Raw genomic sequence first — 19,410 nt, 5'->3', positions numbered from 1 at the left:
AGTTTGTTGACCCAGAAGAATGATAGGAGAATATTTGGCCCATGACAGCTTATCATCTCAGTCTGGCTGGGAAAGATAAAAAAAAAAAAGAAGGTAGAGAAGCAAAAAAAATGTTTTTTAAACCTCTGGGATATTGCCAGTATGTTCTCTCTGATGCATGATATCATTTACTGAAATGACCTGTCTCACTATAATAAATCTAAATGGAAACTTCTAGACAAGTGCTATAATGGGCTTCAGAAGCAAAACAGGCACCTTGTGGTCACTCTCCAGAATTCTCAACATCATTTTTTCCCGCCACACACTGCTAATTTGAATGAATCGCACTTGACGTGATAAAAAAAAAGAGATACCTAAATACAAGACACAGCGTTAGGATTTTCTGTAACTTAATTGTAACCTTCCAGAGGAAATCTCCCTGGCATAAAAATCGCAAACCAAATATATAAATCAAAATTTGATGGAACAGAGGGAGGATGTAAATATTTACTTTTCAATCCACTGAATTAATAAAGAGTTTTAGAAATGTTTGATCTAGTAAGACAAAAAATAGGACTGAATGTTGTTCTGCCAATTTGCTGGGGGTGGGGTGGGGAGGAGGGCGTACAGAGGAGGGCAAATTGATTGGCAGTAAAGAACTAAACCCTAAGAGAATTTAGTGAGGTATTATTAATAATTTACGGTCTTGCTGGGTAGATGAGGTGAAAAAAAATCATCTCTTTCTCACTTTATCAGAAATTTTCAACACAAAGAAATGGGTACATCTTCGAGATACAGTTTATCAGTGACTGCTCTGTACCTGGAAGGTGGTTGCTTGTCTATATGTGCATTGTGGGTGCGTGGAGCTCAGCCAGATACGTAGATTTTTACTTGAGAACATTATTGAAAGATACTGTGCGACCAAGAAAAGGGTTCTGGGACTTTCATGAGATGAGCACACATTCCATCTTTGCACTCGTCTATGGGAATGCACACGCTTGCATCCACACAGCGCCCATATTATTTCGTGCAGCTGCTTCCTGGTGTTTAAGGTTTCGGTCAGTCATGGACTGCCATGAAGTCAAGGTGCCTGTGCCGTCTCAGTGTGAGTAAGCACACTTGATGATCGCACAATTATGTGCCTAGTGACAGTTTCTCAGAACGTGTCGCTCCTGGTAAGTGACACGCGAGTGCATTTCCTTAGACCTGCTCAGGCTCAGGCAGCCATTAGACTTGAAGTCTAGCACATGAGGATTTCTGGCTCGAAGAGGCAGAGAGACAAGACAGACAGCCAATACCTAGAGTAAACCTATGTGAGGCTTCCAAAGTGTCAGGTGCCATGCAACTGCACATCTAAGAACATTATGGAAAGTACTGTGTTGAGCTGAGGGTCACTGTGGCTGGATGCTTGCATCTCACCCTCTCAGCATCCACATCCAGCATCCTGGAATCATAGCGCTGGCCTGACTCACATCCATCTCACTTCTGCACCAGAGCAGGCAGCACCAAGATTTGAGAGGACATGGGAGACAACACCAGTCTACATCACAGCTACACAGGCTTGTATTTTTTCCTGGTGAAAGAAAAGATTGATGCGGGTGAAAATACAAAGCTGTTAGCTGTGTTCTGGGGACAATACAGACCATGGAAACAACCAGGTAAATAACAGCGCCATCTTTTTTTTTTCTCTTCCCTTACATTATTGTAATTTAATGTCAGGATCAAAATGATCCCGGCAAACTTTTAGACTCTTGAGGAAATTGAGATAAAGATCACTTTGAACAACAAAAAAAGTAATTATCTTGGAGAAGCTTCCCTATGACAATTCTAATTAAACCAATTATTTCCTAGAATGTAGATACCCCACCGGAGTCTAGGAGTGTCATTCAACTGTGGTCACTTGTGTTTTATGCCCTTGAATATTTGTGTCCTTTTAATAGTTTTCTTTTCTTAAAGCAGGGCTAGGGTTTGAACTCAGGGCCCCATCTACTTGCTAGGAAAGTAATCTATCACTGGACCCATGCCTCAACTCTCTTGTTTTCATTATGTTTCGGAGAGAGTCTTGTGCTTTTGCTCAAAGTAGACTTGGACCGTGATCTTACCAGACCTATCGGTAGCCGAGATTACAGGTTTATGCCATCATTTCCAATTTGTTGGATGAGATAGAATTTCACTAACTCTTAGTCCAATTGACCTTGAACTGCCATCCTGACCTTCACCTCCTTAGTAGCTGAGATGACAGGCTCGTCCCCCCACAGCCAGTCTGCGTCTGTGCCCTGGTATACTTTTAATCTCTTAAGAAAGGAATGTGATTCTCCTTTTCTTTGTAGCTCTACTTGTTCCCACACTCCCTCGACTGATAATCACTAGAAATGTCCATTATGCTTTGTTGTTTTTTATAATGGGATTTGAACTCGGCCTTGTTTGCTAGGCAGATGCTCAGCCACCAAGCCATGCTTCTAGTCCTTTTACACAGATTATTTTCCTGCCCAGGTACGTGTGTGGACTAGGATCTCCCCAGTGTAGGCTTCCATTATAGCTGGCATTAGGCATGTACCACTATGCCCAGCTTCTTCCACTGGACTTTCTTGCCTGGGGTGGCCTGGAACCGGGATCTTCTTAATGTTAGCTCTCTATCTAACCATGTGGACAGACACCTACCATTTAATTCCCTGTTGATTAAGAGAAACCGTTGTGCATAAGACCAGCTTGGTCTCAAGCCTTGTCAAGAAGGTATCTCGTGACTATGACCTGGGCTGGTCTCAAACTTTAACCTTCTTGAGCTTAACATCTTAAATAGCTAGGATTACAGTCATGAACACGAGCCATTGCTTTCCCTCATAGTTATTAGGGGATTGAAATGATTCTTTCCTCACATCTTGAGTCTTTACCAAGTGTACTTCATCTTTTCATTTTTCTGAAAAATGTAAGACGTATCTTTAGGACTAGCACTAGACATTGGCAATATCCAATGAGAAACTAGGTTTATGAAATTTAAACATAATTCAGTCAGTCAGGTTTACCTTGAAAATTCCTAATATGTTATTTGCATATATTATTGTGATAAAAATATCAACACGAGACAAGAAGAGTTGTAATTGCTCCAGGGGGAGCAATTCCCCCAAGAATGAGAAAGGTAGTAATTCTTTTTTAATGCCAGTAATTTCTCAGCTATGATAAAATCATGTGTTCCTTGTTGGGGGAAAATGTATATATTGTCTATAAATACTTTTTAAGTTTTATTTGAAGATGTATGCAAGTATGTTTTATCTCACTAGGTACTCTTCAAAGTGAAGTTAGATATGTCACATACAAGTTCTAGAAAAGTGCTTAAGTATGGAATGCAGAGTGCAGAAATTAGGTATTTTTCTTTTTGGTCAGTTGTCAGGTTTGAACTCGGGGTCTGGGTGCTGTCCTTGGACTCTTTTGTTCTTTCAGCCACAACTCTACTTCTGGTTTTCTGATGGTTGATTTATCTCATGGACATTCTTGCCTTAGATCTCAGTATCCTGAGTAGCTAGGATTGTAGGCCTGAGCCACTGGTGCCTGGTGAGTGCGGAATTTCAAAGTTAGTTTTTCTGTCCTTATAATTCATAGCCACTTATATTGTAGAAGTGGGTTTCTCAGACACCTGATGATTAAAAGTGGATCAAAGAGGTGCTGTGTTGTGTGTCTGTTTCATCACTAAGTTCTTCCAAAGCTCAACTTTCCAGTGAGCACAACTCTTTGTTTGAAGTCAATAGCAAGAAGAATTGTTTCCCAAGTTAAAGTTACAGCTCCCACCTGCTCTCAAGCTTGCTGTAAGGGAGTGTAATCAATAGGTACTTCAAATGCTGTTAAAATTTAATTCTCATGCCCAAACTATAACATCGAAGAGTCCTCCAAGTGGGAAAGATGGTTTTTGAAACTGCAACGTGAAAAGTTAAGAACAGTTTCCATTTCCGTAGACGCAAGGTATTGTTGTTAAGCTGCCTCTCAGTACCAAGGCCAACGAGAAGAAAGAAGATGGATGGGACAGAGGAAAGGAGCCTGTGATTGGGGAGACAATGGATGGCAGGAATGAGACTTTTGTTTGTGTTTGTGGCTTAAGTGTTAGTACCACAGAATAGGTGGAGTGAAGAAAAGACTTTAGTTTCCTGGGTATTGGTTTACTGTGATGCTGAATATATTACCATATTAAAAGCACATTAAGGACAAATAACACTTGACTAGCAGCTGAAAGGTTTACTTAATAAACAAAGTAAAGAATTTCTCCTGGTGTTTTATTTATGGTAATTCAGAGCTTCCAATTTGCTGGAGGCAACCATTAGTTTTGCCATTAAAAAAAAAAACAAAAACAAAAATAAGTATCTGATGACATTTCTCCAGGAGGCTAGATACAGGTGATGGTCACTGGGCTTGTGTAGTGTCACCCCAGGTACCATCACTTCTACTTGTCACCAAAGTCTGCTGAGACCAGCCAATGTATCTATTGTCACCATCATCTATCTGACATCCACCTGTCTACCATCTATGTGTGTATCTGTCTACCATCCATGTATTTGTCTTTGTTATCTATCTATCTATATCTGTGTGTCTGTATCTATCTATCCTCCATGTATCTGTCTTTGTATATAATCCATCTATCTGTCTGTATCTGTTTATCAGCTATGTATCTGTCTTTGTATAATCTTTTTATCTATATGTGTATGTATGTATCTATTTATCTACCTATCATCTATGTATCTGTCTTTGTACCCACTATTTATCCATCTATGAGTCTATGTATCTATCATCTCTCTATCACCTATGTATCTGTCCTCTATGTGTCAATCTATCTATGTATTTATGATCTGTCATCTATCTATCTATCTATCTATCTATCTATCTATCTATCTATCTATCTATCTATCTATCATTTTCCACACTGCCATCTACCTTCCCCTTAAAGCCGAGCCTGTGCTCTCACGCCTGTGCTTCTCTCATGCACAGCTGCAGAGCTGCAGAGCTTTAAACCCCACAGGAACCTCAGGATTCCCTGTGGCTGACTTCTCCTGCTGAAATTAACTCAGTGCAGCCTAGGAGCGTTTGAATTTCCATTACTTTATCAGTGTACCTTGTTAATGACATAGCTTAATTTGCATACCAGGAGTACCTTTTCACCACAGGTAAGAAATTGAAATGTTCAAGGTCAATTAACTGCAAGTGCTTCCAGCACTGGTGGGGCTGTCACTCCGAGTGACACTGGACAGAGGGCGCGGCCAATGAGCCCCTGGCTTTCCCTGGATGAGAATTGATGATCTCACCGTCACCCATTAGGATTCCTTTTTCCTTACTGTGCATCCCTCTGGTTGATTTTTAAATACTGGTCTACAAATCCAGGCAGAAATGCTGGAGAAATAGCACACAATTCCAGAGAAGAACAATACACATCTTCAGTATTGATTTCACATCATTAAAATTAGCTTGAAAGACTGAGAAACAAGATGATCAGCTTTTCCCCCCAGGATACAAGATGGTATAGATGAAATCCTACAACTAGAATTTTGCAGTTATGATGATAGCTGTCTTTGCTAACTTTTCTATGATAAAAATTGCCAGGTGCCAGAGACTCATGCCTGTATTTCTAGCTATTCAGGAGGCTGAGATTTAAGGACCTAGGCTCAAAGCCAGCTGAGGCAGCCAAACCCATAAGACTCTTTTTTTCCAAATAACCAGAAAAGGCTGGAAGTGGAAGTGGTGAAGCACCAGCCTTGAGAAAAAACAAAAACAAAAAAACCAACCCCCCCAAAAAAACTAAGCAAAAGCATTAAACCCTCAGTTCAAACTCTAACTGCTTCTCCTCCCATCTCCCCCCCCCCCCCAAGAAAAGTGACAAAAATTCAGCCAGGTAACAGTGGCTCACACTTGAACAGTAATGCTAGCTGGTCAGGGGGCTGAGATCTGAGGATTGTGGTTCAAAGCCAAGTGGGCTGAAAAGTCACCGTGAGACTCTCATCTCCAATTAACCACCAGAAAACTGAAAGTGGCACTCTTGGCTCCAGGTGATGGAGTGCTGTTGTGGGGCCAGAGCCCAGGCCTTGAGTTCAAGCCCCACAACTGACAAAACAGGATAAAATAAAGCGGAGATATGCAGTTACAGCAATCCAGAAATAGAGCTGTTTGGTTAGTATCAGACTGCAGAAGACTTAATTTAAAAATTACCTTTAAGTAGTTGTATAAAAGTTTATGAATATAGTATATCTTGATCATTGTTGCCCATTTCCTTTCCACATCCTCACCCATCCCTCCTCATCCACCCCTTCCCTCTCTCTTCTTCATTTCGTGTGAACACTTAACTGCATTCTCCCACCCCCTCCCCTCAGGTCACGAATTGAAATGCTGAGTTGAGCCATTTATCCCTTTCATCATGTGACCATATTTCAAAAGACATGGACCCCTGTTAACCAGAGTGTAGAGCAAAGCATTCTCATCACATGGTGAGCTCTGTGCTTTTTTAGTCCACTGACAATGGCCACTTCCTAGGACAATAGGTCAAGCCCTGCTGTGTCCTTCAGAGCACCAGGCCTCTTGTCTGAACTGGTTTTCCAGGCTTTGTATGTGGGCCATTATTTACTAACCCGGTTGCTTTGGGAATTGAATAGCAGAGTGGATTGTCACTAAGTGAGAGTGTTCACCTGCTCAGCGAACCCTAAGCCATACTGCAGAGACTGAGTGTGATTGTGTGTGTGTGTGTGTGTGTGTGTGTGTGTGTGTTGAGGTGGGGTGGGTGGCCCTTGTGCCATTAGAGACTAAACAAGGAAGCAGAGAAGGTTCAGGCTTAAAAAGTATGCCAGGGGAACAGTTCCCATGGAGGGTTCAAGACTCCTGACACCCTCCCAGTTTGTAGCAGAGCACTAGATAAGGTGTGATTTTTCAGCTCATTCAAGAACCATGTCTATGCAGGTGACAGGCTATAAGAGTAAGAAATACCCCCTGTGGACAGTGAACAGTGGCCATTACACAGTTAACGTTACACCGTGGAGACCAATGTCCCAAAGTAGTGTAGAACCCATGGCCACCCAACAAACTCATTAACTTCACCTGCAGCTCATATTCTACTCTCGTCTAAACAAGGTAGATAGTATTGGTGCCCATGTGAGATCCAACCCAGATACAAATTCTTCAAGGGTGAATGCAGAGACGATTCAAAGGAAAAACACTAAAATTGCAACGGCTCCCAAAAGGAAGGCATGGTCATCTTAATAGATGGAGTGAATTGCAGTTTCTTTTTCCTTTTTCCCCTGGTAATGGAGGCTTTAACTCAGGGCCTCCTGTTTGCTAGGCAGGTACCCTAGCGCTAGAGCCACACCCCCTGTCCTTCTGCTTTTCCTTTGTCAGATAGGTTCCTGCAGTTTTGCCCAGGATTGACCTGAGACTGAAATTCTTTTCCCTCTGTTTTCAGACTCACTGGAGTTACAGTTATAAAGCATCATTCTAGCAAGCAAGCAACCAACCAAGCAAGATAGATAGATAGATAGACAGACTTCCCCCACTTCCAGCTGGTTTTGAACCACGATCCTTCTATCTCTGCCTCCAGTAGAGTGGGGGTTATAAGTATGAACTCCTATGCCTGGTGGGATATATTCTGAACCATAATGCACATTAGGGGAAAGGAAATTTGGACAAGTACCAATTTCTAAGACAATGCAGGAAATATCATGGAGAATCTTCACTAGGATACAGGCAGGGTTGGGGAGAAAGGCCAGCAATTGAGGACACAGTGACCATTTCTTTGATAAATACTATTTTAAACCAAATGAGTTCTCCTTCGTGAGCGACTGATCACTGCACCCACCTCAGCCATGTCCCACGGAAAGGTAGCTCTGTTTAATAATTGAAAATTTAACAACTGTCTGCGACATAGCATTGCCAACCATCTCCAAGCAACCATCTTCTCTTGCTTGGGCCCGTCGCTCTGTGTCTGTCATCATCAATTCTTTTCCAAGACCTGATCATGTCCTTTATCTCCTTCTCTAAGAAGTCTAATCAGGAACAAAGGTCGTTTGCTAGTTCCACCAGTCCTGGAAGGCATTTCTTTATATCCGTTCTTGAGCACAGGGGTCAGAGAATTGACGGAGACCTGGCAGGAGGGGCGAGCTGTTTGCTTCAAGCACTGTCAAGACTGTTCACATGATCTCCTGTTTCTATTTTCACAAAAGGAGCCGGCGGCTGGTCCCCTTTGGTGTCCAATAAATACCAGTGGTTGCAGATTGACCTTGGAGAGAGAATGGAGGTCGCCTCTGTGGCCACCCAAGGCGGATATGGGAGCTCCAACTGGGTGACCAGCTACCTTCTGATGTTCAGCGACAGCGGCCGCAACTGGAAACAGTATCGCCAAGAAGACAGCGTCTGGGTACGTTTCCTTTCATGAAAACCCAGCTCCCAGGGAATCACATACTAATCTCTTAAATTATGTAGATGCTGCATCTCCAGAATTTGAAAGCATGCACTTTTTTTTTTTTTTGGCATTCAGTACCAGGATGTTGTGAATTCAGGGGCCTTGTGTTTGTTTAGGTTGGTACTCTACCACTTGAGCCATGCTTCCAGTCATGCTTTTGGCTGATTATTTCAGAGATTTGGGGCAGGGGTCTGGCAAACTTTTCTTCCTGGGATGATGGTGAGCAAGGATCTTTTAGAACTCAGCCTCTTGAGTAGCTAGGATGACGAGAATGAACCATATCCCCATCAACTTTCCTAAGAGAAAATTCAGTAATATTTACTATTTGGTATGATTCAGGGTTAATTTGTAAGAAAATAATATGAGAGACAAATTTTATGGAGTCTTCAGAAATAGATACAAATCCTGGAAGTCCAATAAGGAGTGTGGAAAGCCAATAAATTAGTCTTATGTAAAACGTTACAGTTTATGAAATAAAATGGGTGGTATTTCGAGAGATAGTCAAAACAATATCTTTTATTATTTCATCTGATGACTTGGGTTCCTGAAACTCTGTTTCTTGACTATGAAGGTTTATATATAGTGTTCTAATTGGAATTTTATTTTAGATATATTATTAAGATACACATATATACACATATATACTTTAGTATGTATAGTATATGTATATATAGAATATATATCTAGCATATAGTGTATATAGCGTTATAAAGTTGTATCAAATATTGTATAAATTACATATATACCTTTCCCTATTCTCTTTGAAGTATGTAAATTGCTGTTGTGATACCAATATAATATCCACAGAACAAGACTAGGAGAGAGGCAGGTTTTATATAGAGATGTATATATATAATTATAATATATATAACAATATTATATATATATAATTTATATTCATGTATATTGTGTATTTGTAGTTAACAGTACATATAAACACTTGATGAACCAAGGAAGCTAAAAAGAGTTTCCTTGATAAAGAGAAGAATTTTTTTGTTAGTGTGGTAAAGCGTTTGTTTGGGTCTTCTGTGAGCCAGGAAAAACACACTGCAATCAAAGAACTATTTTTCCCCCTCTGGCTGAGCTTGTGAAACTAGAGAAAATGAGTAACTTAATGAAGCATTATTCTTAGCACACAGATAATTTGGAAGCCTATTTGGGCACAGAATGATAATTTTCTTTGACCTGTCAATTGCCTCTTTTTTTTTCTCCCCTCAAACTTCCCAGAACTCTATACACATTATAAACTCATTGAAGAAATGGAATGCGATCCACTCACCTTTGTATCTGGGAAGCTCATGGTGGCCATTTAGTGAGTGTTTATTGATGTAAATTGAATTGAGAAGAGGTGACCAGTCTTTTTCTGGAGAGAACAATGTACTGAAATGAGTTGCCTATAAGCATTTTTAAAGAAAATCTGCTTTAAAATCCAAAACAAGTCAAAAGCTGTGCAGTAGAATGGAAACCTACTCCCACCCCCACGATGGTTGAGTTAATTCTGTGAGAACCATTCAAAGTAGAGCTGAAACAATTAGTAATCACGAACCAATAACAATGAAAGCTTAATGAGATATTTACTTTAACTAGGTGCTTGGGTTATCTTTTACTCATTTTTTTTCTAAATTAAGCATTGGATTTTAAACTAGATAAGTAGTGACTAATGACTGTTAATACTTAGTGGGCCTAATTAAAATGTATGTTTTTGGTATTTTTCTTCCAAAGCAATAGATCTACCTTAAGAATTACTGTATATCTGTTCAGTAGGCTTGGGGAAAACCAGATGTAGGCATTTCCAATCACTTCTTCTTATTTTCTTTTGTTGGAATTCTGTTAAAGATGAGATGTTCAGGGTAAATTAGTGGCCTGGTGATATTTTTAAGTATCTATAGCAATAAAAGTGAGGTCAGAGCATAGATCATGATGCAGTTTGGGCAGTGGTGCTAGGTTAGAACACAGGGAATCTGGACTCCCACCTTGTCTACCTTTGTAAGCATGAGCTACCTGCAAATAGACTGTGCCTCTTTAACAGTCCTTGGCACGCTGTAGTCACATACTAAATATGCATGGGAGGAATGAATGAAGTCCCCAAAATATGAGGAAATGAAAAAGGTTCTGGGCTAATGTGCAACATAAAGAATGTAACACTTTGCCACATTTTACAAATGTGTAATTCCCAACTGGTTTTGTTTCTTGGTGGATTCCCTCCCCCCCCCCCAGATAGAATGGATATACAGCAATTATACAAAACATGCCAATTTCTTTTAAATGCTTCACAGTCTGTTTTAGATGATATAAATCTACAAAAGAGGGTTAGGAAACCTGTTTAGAACTCTGCAAGTATGTGGAAGAAAGGGAAATAAAACTCAAGTGCTATTGGTTTGGGAAGAAGCATAATAAAACCAATCAACATGGAGGGGAAAGTTTTGATGTGGATTCCTTAGTTTTCCCTTCATTTGACCCTTTATCGCATTAGCAAGAAAGCAATGACTCCTCCATATCTGAGAGAATTAACAGAAATCCTCTCTTGCCTCTTACCATTTATTCTTTAAGAAGAAAGCCCAAATGCCTTACTTATTATTTATATAGGTCACTTAATGGAAATATAAAATGTGACAGGTATATGATGTATTTAAAAAATACATTAAAACATTTCTTCAGAATAAAATTTATAGCCTAAGTTCATAAAATGTGAGTTACACGAAGTACTTTGCTGTGAAAACATACCTTATGAAAAATGTAGAAAATGCGAGCCCCTAAAATTGCTCCTGTTAAATTGAAGGCAAAATAAAACCCCTCAATATCCTGAATAACAGTACCCAGAATCGACTTTTTGCAGCCAGTTTCTTGTAAGTGATGGAAAAAGTAAAGGCAAGGTATAATTTTCACTCATTTAAGAACAATTTAAGAACAATTGCGAGAATATCATGAAACCAATAACTTAGGAACCATTTTAAGTACATCAACATGGGATAAACACCCAAGATTTCTTGTATGCTGTAGACTATAAAGGCAACACAAGAGATGCTACCCATCTTATCAATTGTTTAAGTAAACAGGATTGTTAAATGCAAGAGTAGGCTTTTTTTTCTTTTTCTTTGTGAACTTCAGTTGCATCTGGATGTTCTAACACAAATATGACATTTCTAAAGTTGGTATGTGTTGGTTTGTGTGTGTGTGAGAGTGTGTGTTGTTGTTGTTGGTAGTAGTCGTGGGGCTTGAACTCAGGGCCGGGTAGCTGTCCCAGAGCTCTTTTTGCTCAAGACAAGCACTTTGCCACTTTGAGCCTGGTATCACTTCCTGTTTGGGGTGGTTTCTTGGAGACAGGAATCTCTTAGGGACATTTCTGCCGGGGTTGGCTTTGAACCTTAATCCTCAGATCCTAGCCTCCTAAGTAGCTAGGATTATAGGTATGAGCCACAGCTTCTCTTGTCTCCAATAAACTACTCAGAAAAAGCCAGAAATGGTACTGTGCCTCACATCATAGAGTGCTACCCGTGAACGAAAGAATCTCCTGGACAATACTCAGGTCTCAACCTCAAGTCCTAGGACTGGCACAACAAAGAAACAAAGAAACAAACAAACAATTGTTCAGCTAAAGTAAAAAACCATTAGAAGAAAGTACAATCAGTAAGCTCAACAGAACATTGGAGTGGGGCTTTTCTTTCTAAGCAGAAGAACTAAACTCAGCTGCCATGGAGGAAAACAATGTAAAATGAGGTACTATTTGGAAAGCTGGAAGAAGTAGGGCAGGAAACTTGCAAGGATAGAAGACAACTGGGAAGTATTGTTAATGTGTGCTACTTTGGTTTGTCCGTAGCACTGATTTGGGGTCAGGACTGACATTATAATGAATGGATTGAACTGATGTCACTGGACTGCAAGTTTACTTAGGCTAAGGAAAGCAGGGAGGCAGGCTGGCGCCACTGCAGCGTGCTTAGAACAGCCCATGAGACCCAGCCGCGCTGGAGAAAGTCCCAGTAATGGAATTGGGATGAACATGACCACATGGACAAGCATGGGTGGATGCGATCCCACTCCATTCCAGGGTCCTTTCACTCCAAGACCCTGGTACCAGTGAGGTAGTGTCCTTGAGGACACTAGCCAACTTTGTTCTCATTCCTAGTTGCATCTCATTTAGCCTGGCTGTCTCCCTTACTCTAGGTTACACCTGTGGTTTTTAACTTCTGCTGTGTGTTTGCATCAAAATGTGGGAAAATTTGGTTCATTGTGGATAAACATGACAGAGATTCTTAGCAGCAGGATACTGGGTCATCTTACATCCAGTGCACTCCTTACATTCCATAACTTAATGTTACAATGGGTTTGGGCTGAAGATGAAGGGCGAGCGTGTGTGTGTGTGTGTGTGTGTGTGTGTGTGTGTGTGTGTGTGTGTGTGTACACACAGTTCCTGGGGTTTGAACTCAGGGCCTGAAATCTCTCCCTGTGCTGTTTTTTCGTTATTTTTCTTCCCACCCCCTCTCTCTCCCCACTCTCAAAGCTAGCGCTCTACCACTTGAACCACAGGTCCACTTTTGGCCTTTGAGTGGTTTAACCAGAAATAGGAGTTTCAAAGATGTTCCAGCTCAGCCTGGCTTTGAGCTGTCACCCCCAAAATCTCAGTCACCTGAGTAGCTAGGATGATAGGTGTGAGCCCCTGTTATGCAGCAGAATTTTTTTTAAGTAGAATGATATAATCCTTAATAACAGATGCATCCAGTCCTTTGTTATTTAATGACATATGTATGATTGCTCACAGCGCAGACTCTCTTCCTATATGCCACGATGGTGTCACTTTGGGTCCCAAGCTATGTTTGGCAGAGAGCCTCAGGGCCCGCTCACTGCTGGGAAATGGGTGGAACAGCCTATACGTGGATTAGTTCACATCTGTTGGCACGTCTGGCATGAGATTGTCTTAGGCAGTGGGTCTGCAAAGCCCGGCACATGACTGTGTTCTTTGGAAAGGTTTAGCTTGGCAGGCAGATCTGACAGCCCTGTCCCTGGCATACTGTATGGACAATTTCCTTTGTACAGCACAGCTCTTGTCTCAGATGCTTCAGAAATGTTCCAAAGACACTCACTTAAGTTTCTTGCAATTTTCTACTTCTGGGCCATTGTTTTTAGATCTCCTTGCCTCATGCCAGCCTCCCATCACTTTCCCAATGTCATTCTACTCTTTAGGGAATCACTTAGGATCAGCGCCATCTGCCAATCGTGGTCTTTTCAGGGAATCTCTTGGAATTATTTTACATAGTTTGTCTAACTTTAATCAACTGAATTTCAGACTCATACATCTATTTTTCATTCCATTTCAACTCTAGCTAGATGCTGGGCTTCGTTCCAAATTATGAACCTCAACATCAGCGATGTATAAATGCCCCTGACTGAAACGCATCTCCGGCATCTATCTTTATTAAAAAGTATATCCATGGCCTAATGGAGGCTGTTAATTCCTAGAGAGGAGATTGATACTCCCTGTAAGTGGCGAATGCGGTTTAGAATAGACTCAAACGATACTATTGTAGTACAGGAGTAAATATTCTTCTGAAGACTTATTTAAAAATCCATAATGCCAAGTGATCAGCTGATTTACAGTGCAGAGATTCCTATCTGCACCGAAGACAGGCCGTGCCTCTGATATTTTGTATCCATGTGGAAAAGAAGTACTCTTACTCATCACAAGGATTTGACCATTGAAGTTTACTCACATTCCCGATTCTCTCTAGAGAAAACACACCTGTAAGTTGATATCGTCTAAAAGTATGTCTTTATATAGTATTATGTGCATCGGAGGTGTTTACAAAGAATAATCCTCTGAATTACCGAGAGAAGCCATAATAATAATAATAATAATAATAAAAGATCCAGGGCAGATGTTGAAAATGAGCCACAGCTCTGAGAGGAGAAAAACAGGAAGTAAAGCTAACCAGGACCCGCCTACACGGCTGTGTCTGTAAATCAGATGCTGTTCAAAAGGAATTGGAGTTGACTTGTACTCTGCAAATGAAAGTTTTACTTGGCTTTGAGCCCCCTCTCTTCCATTTTGTATTTCTTATTGTTATTATTAATCTCTCCCACTGAAAGCTTGTCTCCCTCTTCGAGCCTTGAATATTTTAAGTACTTAATAATAGGATTCTTTTTCAATAAGAGAGAGAAGAGAAAAATTGCTGGAGCAATGAAAAGATATCCTTAGGGAACAATAGCTTTATTACAATATGTCAGACTCATCATGAGCTGGGGGCAGGCTGGAGATTACCTGTATCAGGAGAGAGGGGAAAAAAAATCTGTTGTATTTATTTTAGCAAGTTTGTAGAAAGTTCCAGAAAATTATCCCAAGAGCTCCAAAGCTGTGATGGCAAATAGCAACTCCATCTTTGCAACTTGAAATAATAAAAGGTTAAAAGAAAATTCCAAACAATTCAATATGTCACTTTGGAAATAGATTTTCAATGTGTAGATCAGAACAAATATACAAATTAATTAAGTTCCCAGTGATATTTGTGCTCTCTTTAAAAACCTACACGTCAGTGATGACAGGTAAATATTGAAATTTCATCAAATTGTAAAGAAATTGTTTAGTTTATTTGCTTTGTTCCTGTAAAATCAAACCTTTTGGATATGTGCACATAGAAACGTTGAATTTTTGTACAGCTACTCTTATTTACTTAATCAACATTTCCAAAACTTGGCTTTATCTGTCCATCTATTATTCCTTTCTATTACATCCTACTTTAGACATGGCATTGAATTTTACACTAGATTTTTTTGTTACATGGGAAACTTGTGCAACTTTGTGTTCTACCATAGTATAGAACACAGTTGTACCCCAGAAGAAAAAGTCTAGGTGAATCCAGGCTTCTTCTCCCATGTCCCCTCCCCTCCTCTTTCCTCACCTTCTCTCCTCACTGAACCTCATCGGATCTAAGATGGAAATGTCGTCAGTTTGGCTGCATCTGGTGGACCTATGTCAGTGTAGGAAGTGCTGTCCAGTCCACATCGTCATTTTCTATAGACATGCTTCTAGTAGTACCTTGTGGTAGTAGCTGGTGACCCCACTTCTACTGTTCCAGCCAAGAGGGATTTGTGTAGTGGAATGTCAAATCAAGGCTGCAGGAGAAGTGGGAAGAAATGGAAGGCTGTGGTGCCAGCCAGCCACACCACTGTGAGGAGAGAGCACGCAGCCAGTGTGGGGCTCCCCCCTGAATTCAAGGGTCTACTTCGTTGCAGCCAGAGCTTGCACCCAAATTTTCCCAAAGCTGTCCTATCATTCCTTGGAGGCATATTTGTTCATCACACCTCTGGTCCCTAAGGAACTGGCGATGAACCAAGCTATGATACAGCTTTTTGAGTGGCTTCCTGTTTTGCACATCTGATGTGGTCGCTGTGTGGCACATATCACTCTTAATCACTCGTGACTGATTTTAGCTGGATCTGACCAGGACAATAGTTCTCATCTCTTCTTGAAATTGATGCACAGATGTGTAATTTTCTGATTTCTACTTGGGTTAATGATATGTGAAGGATTTCTCTGTGTGTAAGCTTATATCTTAGAAGATGTGTTTAACTTGGAGCTGATGGCATGCGTTCTGCTGACCTCAGAGGCTGCTGTTCCTGGCAAGGACTCTATTTGTCTGCTTATTTTAATAACATTCAGACACTTACTAGAGGAAGTCAGAATTCTGGAGTGAATGTTCTGTAGACATGTTGAGAAATTTATTTTGTCAAGTGAGACTGTAGGTTCTGTCTTTCTCAAGACACTTTGGATTCATTGCATTATACTGGAAAATAGATTCAGAATTGGCCCTGTCCATTGACTAGCGTTATACATTATTTTGTTTCTGTTAGTGTGTGCGTGCACGTGTGTGGGCATGCGTGCTGGTGCTGGGCTCACACTCAAAGCTTTGGCACTATCCCTTGGCTTTTTTTTGCTCAAAGGCTGGTACCTTACCATTTGAGTTATAGCTCATATTAAAATAACATAAATATAAATGTTTTTCCACATTGTGTGCATGTGCACCTTAGAATACTAAGATAAAACTTGCTTTTCACTCAATTACTTTCAGCTTCCTGAGTAGCTAGGATTATAGGAGTGAGCAACCATTACTTTCTTTAAGCGAAATATCTACGATCTTCTCTTTATTGCCTGTCCTGGGGTCTGTCTTGTATTATTTTCTTTTGTTACTGTGTTCTGTACTGTTCTTAAGTTTTTTTTTCCTCCCATAAGTTAGATTCCATTTCCTCTGTTCATTACTGTTACCTGTGTGTGTGTGTGTGTGTGTGTGTGTGTGTGTGTGTATGAGTGTGTGTGTGTATGTGTGTGTGTACTACATAGGGTTTGAAACCAGGGACTGGGCATTATTCCATATCCTTTCCACTCAATGCTGACATCCTTCCACTTAGTCTACAGCTCCACTTCTGGCACTCTGGAGGTTCACTGGAGATAAGAGTCCTACAGATATTCTTGTGTTGGTTGGTTTTGCACTTTGATCCTCCTTAGATCTCAGCCTCTGAATAGCTAGGTTTATAGGCATGGGCCATCAGTGTCCAACTCAGGCAGATTTTTGAAGGAAAGAAAAATAAAATAATGGAGAGGACAAGAAAGGACAGGAAAGAAATATGGGAAGTGGCCAGGTCTTCTCTCTTGTGAGCAGCCCTCAGCTTCCGCAATGCATGAGCTCACAGACCATGTGGTTTGGGCTTCCTCATTCCTTTGGAGGACAGACAGCGAGGGTTGGCCAGTGAAATGGGGGTGGGAGGCATGCAGACCCACTGAATCATCTCACCCTGTCTACCTTTGTCTAGGCTTTTAAAAGAAAGCACCACGTGTACACACGACAGCACGTGTCAAATGGGATTTTATTTTATTTTTTTATCATTTATCACTATCTAGATAACTTGGTTTTCTTCCCTAATAACAGATAAAATTAGCCAGAACAGGGAAAATATGTCTTTCAATACATAAAGTGTATACTCAGATGTTTAAAGAATCAATTATTTGTAGTTCAGCCAGCAACTGTATTTTGTTTTTGGGTGCCAATTCTGGAGCTTGAACTCAGGGCCTGGATGCTATTCCTCAGCGTATATATAGAGAGATAGGGATAGGTGTATATATGTATATATATATATATGTATATTTAGATACATGTATTCATATACATATTATCCTGATACCTGGCAGATTCCAGTTACAAATTATGAAAACAGCTTATAGGTTACCAATTACAAATATTTAAGAGTTTTTAAAAATAAAACATATTAGAGTATATTTCTAAATAATGCATCTTGTAGATTTGCCTTGATTCTTTTTTTTTTTTTTTGCCAGTCCTGGGCTTGGGCCCAGGGCCTGAGCACTGTCCTTGGACTTTCTCAAGGCTAGAGCTCTACCACTTGAGCCTCAGCACCACTTCCGGCTTTTTTCTATGTATGTGGTACCGAGGAATCGAACCCGGGTCTTCATGCATGCTAGGCAAGCATTTTAACCACTAAGCCAAACTCCCGGCCCTTTGCCTTGATTCTTACTCCAAATTTTTTTTCCAAATTTTCTGGTGAGTGTCACCAGTTGATCTTCTGCCTGAGAGCTATGATTTATAAAATCTCAGTAAACAACAGATGATCAAATATTGGTAATTGCTGTTGCCAGGGTAATTTCAAGTTTTCACTGCTTTGGGCGTGTCTGTGGTAGCCACACAAGTATCTTGAGAATTGATTTGAGAGTTACAAATAAATTTTAGTGAGGTGGTGAGTTTGCAAGCCTGAAATGTATGAGAAGTAAGTATTATCTGTAACTTCCTAGTTGCCTAAAAAATGTTACATGCGTCACTAGTGCTGGTATTTTTTTCCCACAATCTTAATAATCCACTTGGAGAATTAGCCCCAGGAAAAATAGTACTTTGTTATCCCCTGTTGGAAACTGCCTATATCTTCTCAGTGATAAAATAATTCAACTTTTGCTTGCTCTCAGAAGTTAATAAGATTAAAATTTACAACGTAGTCTCTTACAGGTAGGGATCTGGTAAATAGCATTATTTACATTAGTTTTGCCTAGTCTGATTTGGGGCCCAGGCAAAATTTAGCTAGGATATGAGCGTGCACGTCCCACTGTGGTACATGGGAAGGCCCTTCAAAATGTTCACACGTGTGATCTCCAGGCTGGCAAATCTGCTATCCTTCTCAAGGCAAAGGGTAAGCAAGATGGCTGCTCAGCTGATGTTATGGGAGCAGAGCTGCTAATACTTGGGTGGACGGTTGACGTAAGCTGATTGAGAATGACTTGAGTTGCTATTGTTGACATTGTAGAAGGGATCAGGAGTCAAGGAGTTTGTGCAGGTTCTACAACTGAGAAAGGCCAGGAAGCAGATCGTCTTCTAAGACCTTTCAAAAGTAGCAGATCCTGCTCATACCCTTTAAAAAATTTTTATTTAGCTCAATGGGATATGGGGTAGATTTTTGGCCTAGAGAACCATAAGATAATCAACTTGTGTTGTTCCAAGCAATAAAGTTTTGGTAATTTAGTGTACATCAATGCCATAGAAAATTAATGCACCCATCAAGTGGCATTTATGGTCTACTAAGTGATATCACAAATTTGAAAATCCATCAAAACAGCCAGCAATGAATGTTATCTATCAACTTCCAATGTGTAAAGGAACAAAACCCATATTTTCAGAGTGACTCCCACTCTTCAAATCTAGGCATCAAATTGACTGATTGATTTCGAAAATCCTTTGGCACCAATAGTCTGTCTGGCTTTAAGGCTAAAATAATTGATTTTTATCTCATTGTTGTGTCATTTTTGAGTGTGGGATGAATTAGTATTTCATCTATTTATAAATCAGGTACTAAGTAGTAATTCTACATTCCTAAAAGTCTTATAATCAGGCTTTGTGATAAAATATGGTAAGATCAATTTTGCAGTATTAGGAAAAGAAAATTACTCTTCGAAACTTGATAATTAATGTTCATGAAATGATCTTGCAATGAAGGAATGAAAATTAATGTCATTTTAAAAACCATTG

At 40.2% G+C, this 19,410-nt stretch overlaps 1 protein-coding gene across 1 annotated transcript in view; it reads left to right on the top strand.

The window, feature by feature from the left end:
- The window catches only part of Cntnap4 (contactin associated protein family member 4), a 219,936-nt gene that overhangs the window by 62,595 nt on the left and 137,931 nt on the right, over nucleotides 1–19,410 (top strand). Inside the window, exon 3 of the mRNA XM_090357257.1 lies at nucleotides 8,160–8,353. Within this exon, the coding sequence (XP_090213383.1) occupies nucleotides 8,160–8,353 (194 nt within the window). The remainder of the gene's footprint in view (nucleotides 1–8,159; nucleotides 8,354–19,410) is intronic.

This window comes from Megascapheus bottae, chromosome 24 (genome assembly GCF_031878675.1).
Source record: "Megascapheus bottae isolate mThoBot1 chromosome 24, mThoBot2.hap1, whole genome shotgun sequence".
NCBI lineage: Eukaryota > Metazoa > Chordata > Mammalia > Rodentia > Geomyidae > Megascapheus > Megascapheus bottae.
Note: the sequence above shows the minus strand (reverse complement) of the source record. Positions and strands in the feature narration are given on the sequence as shown.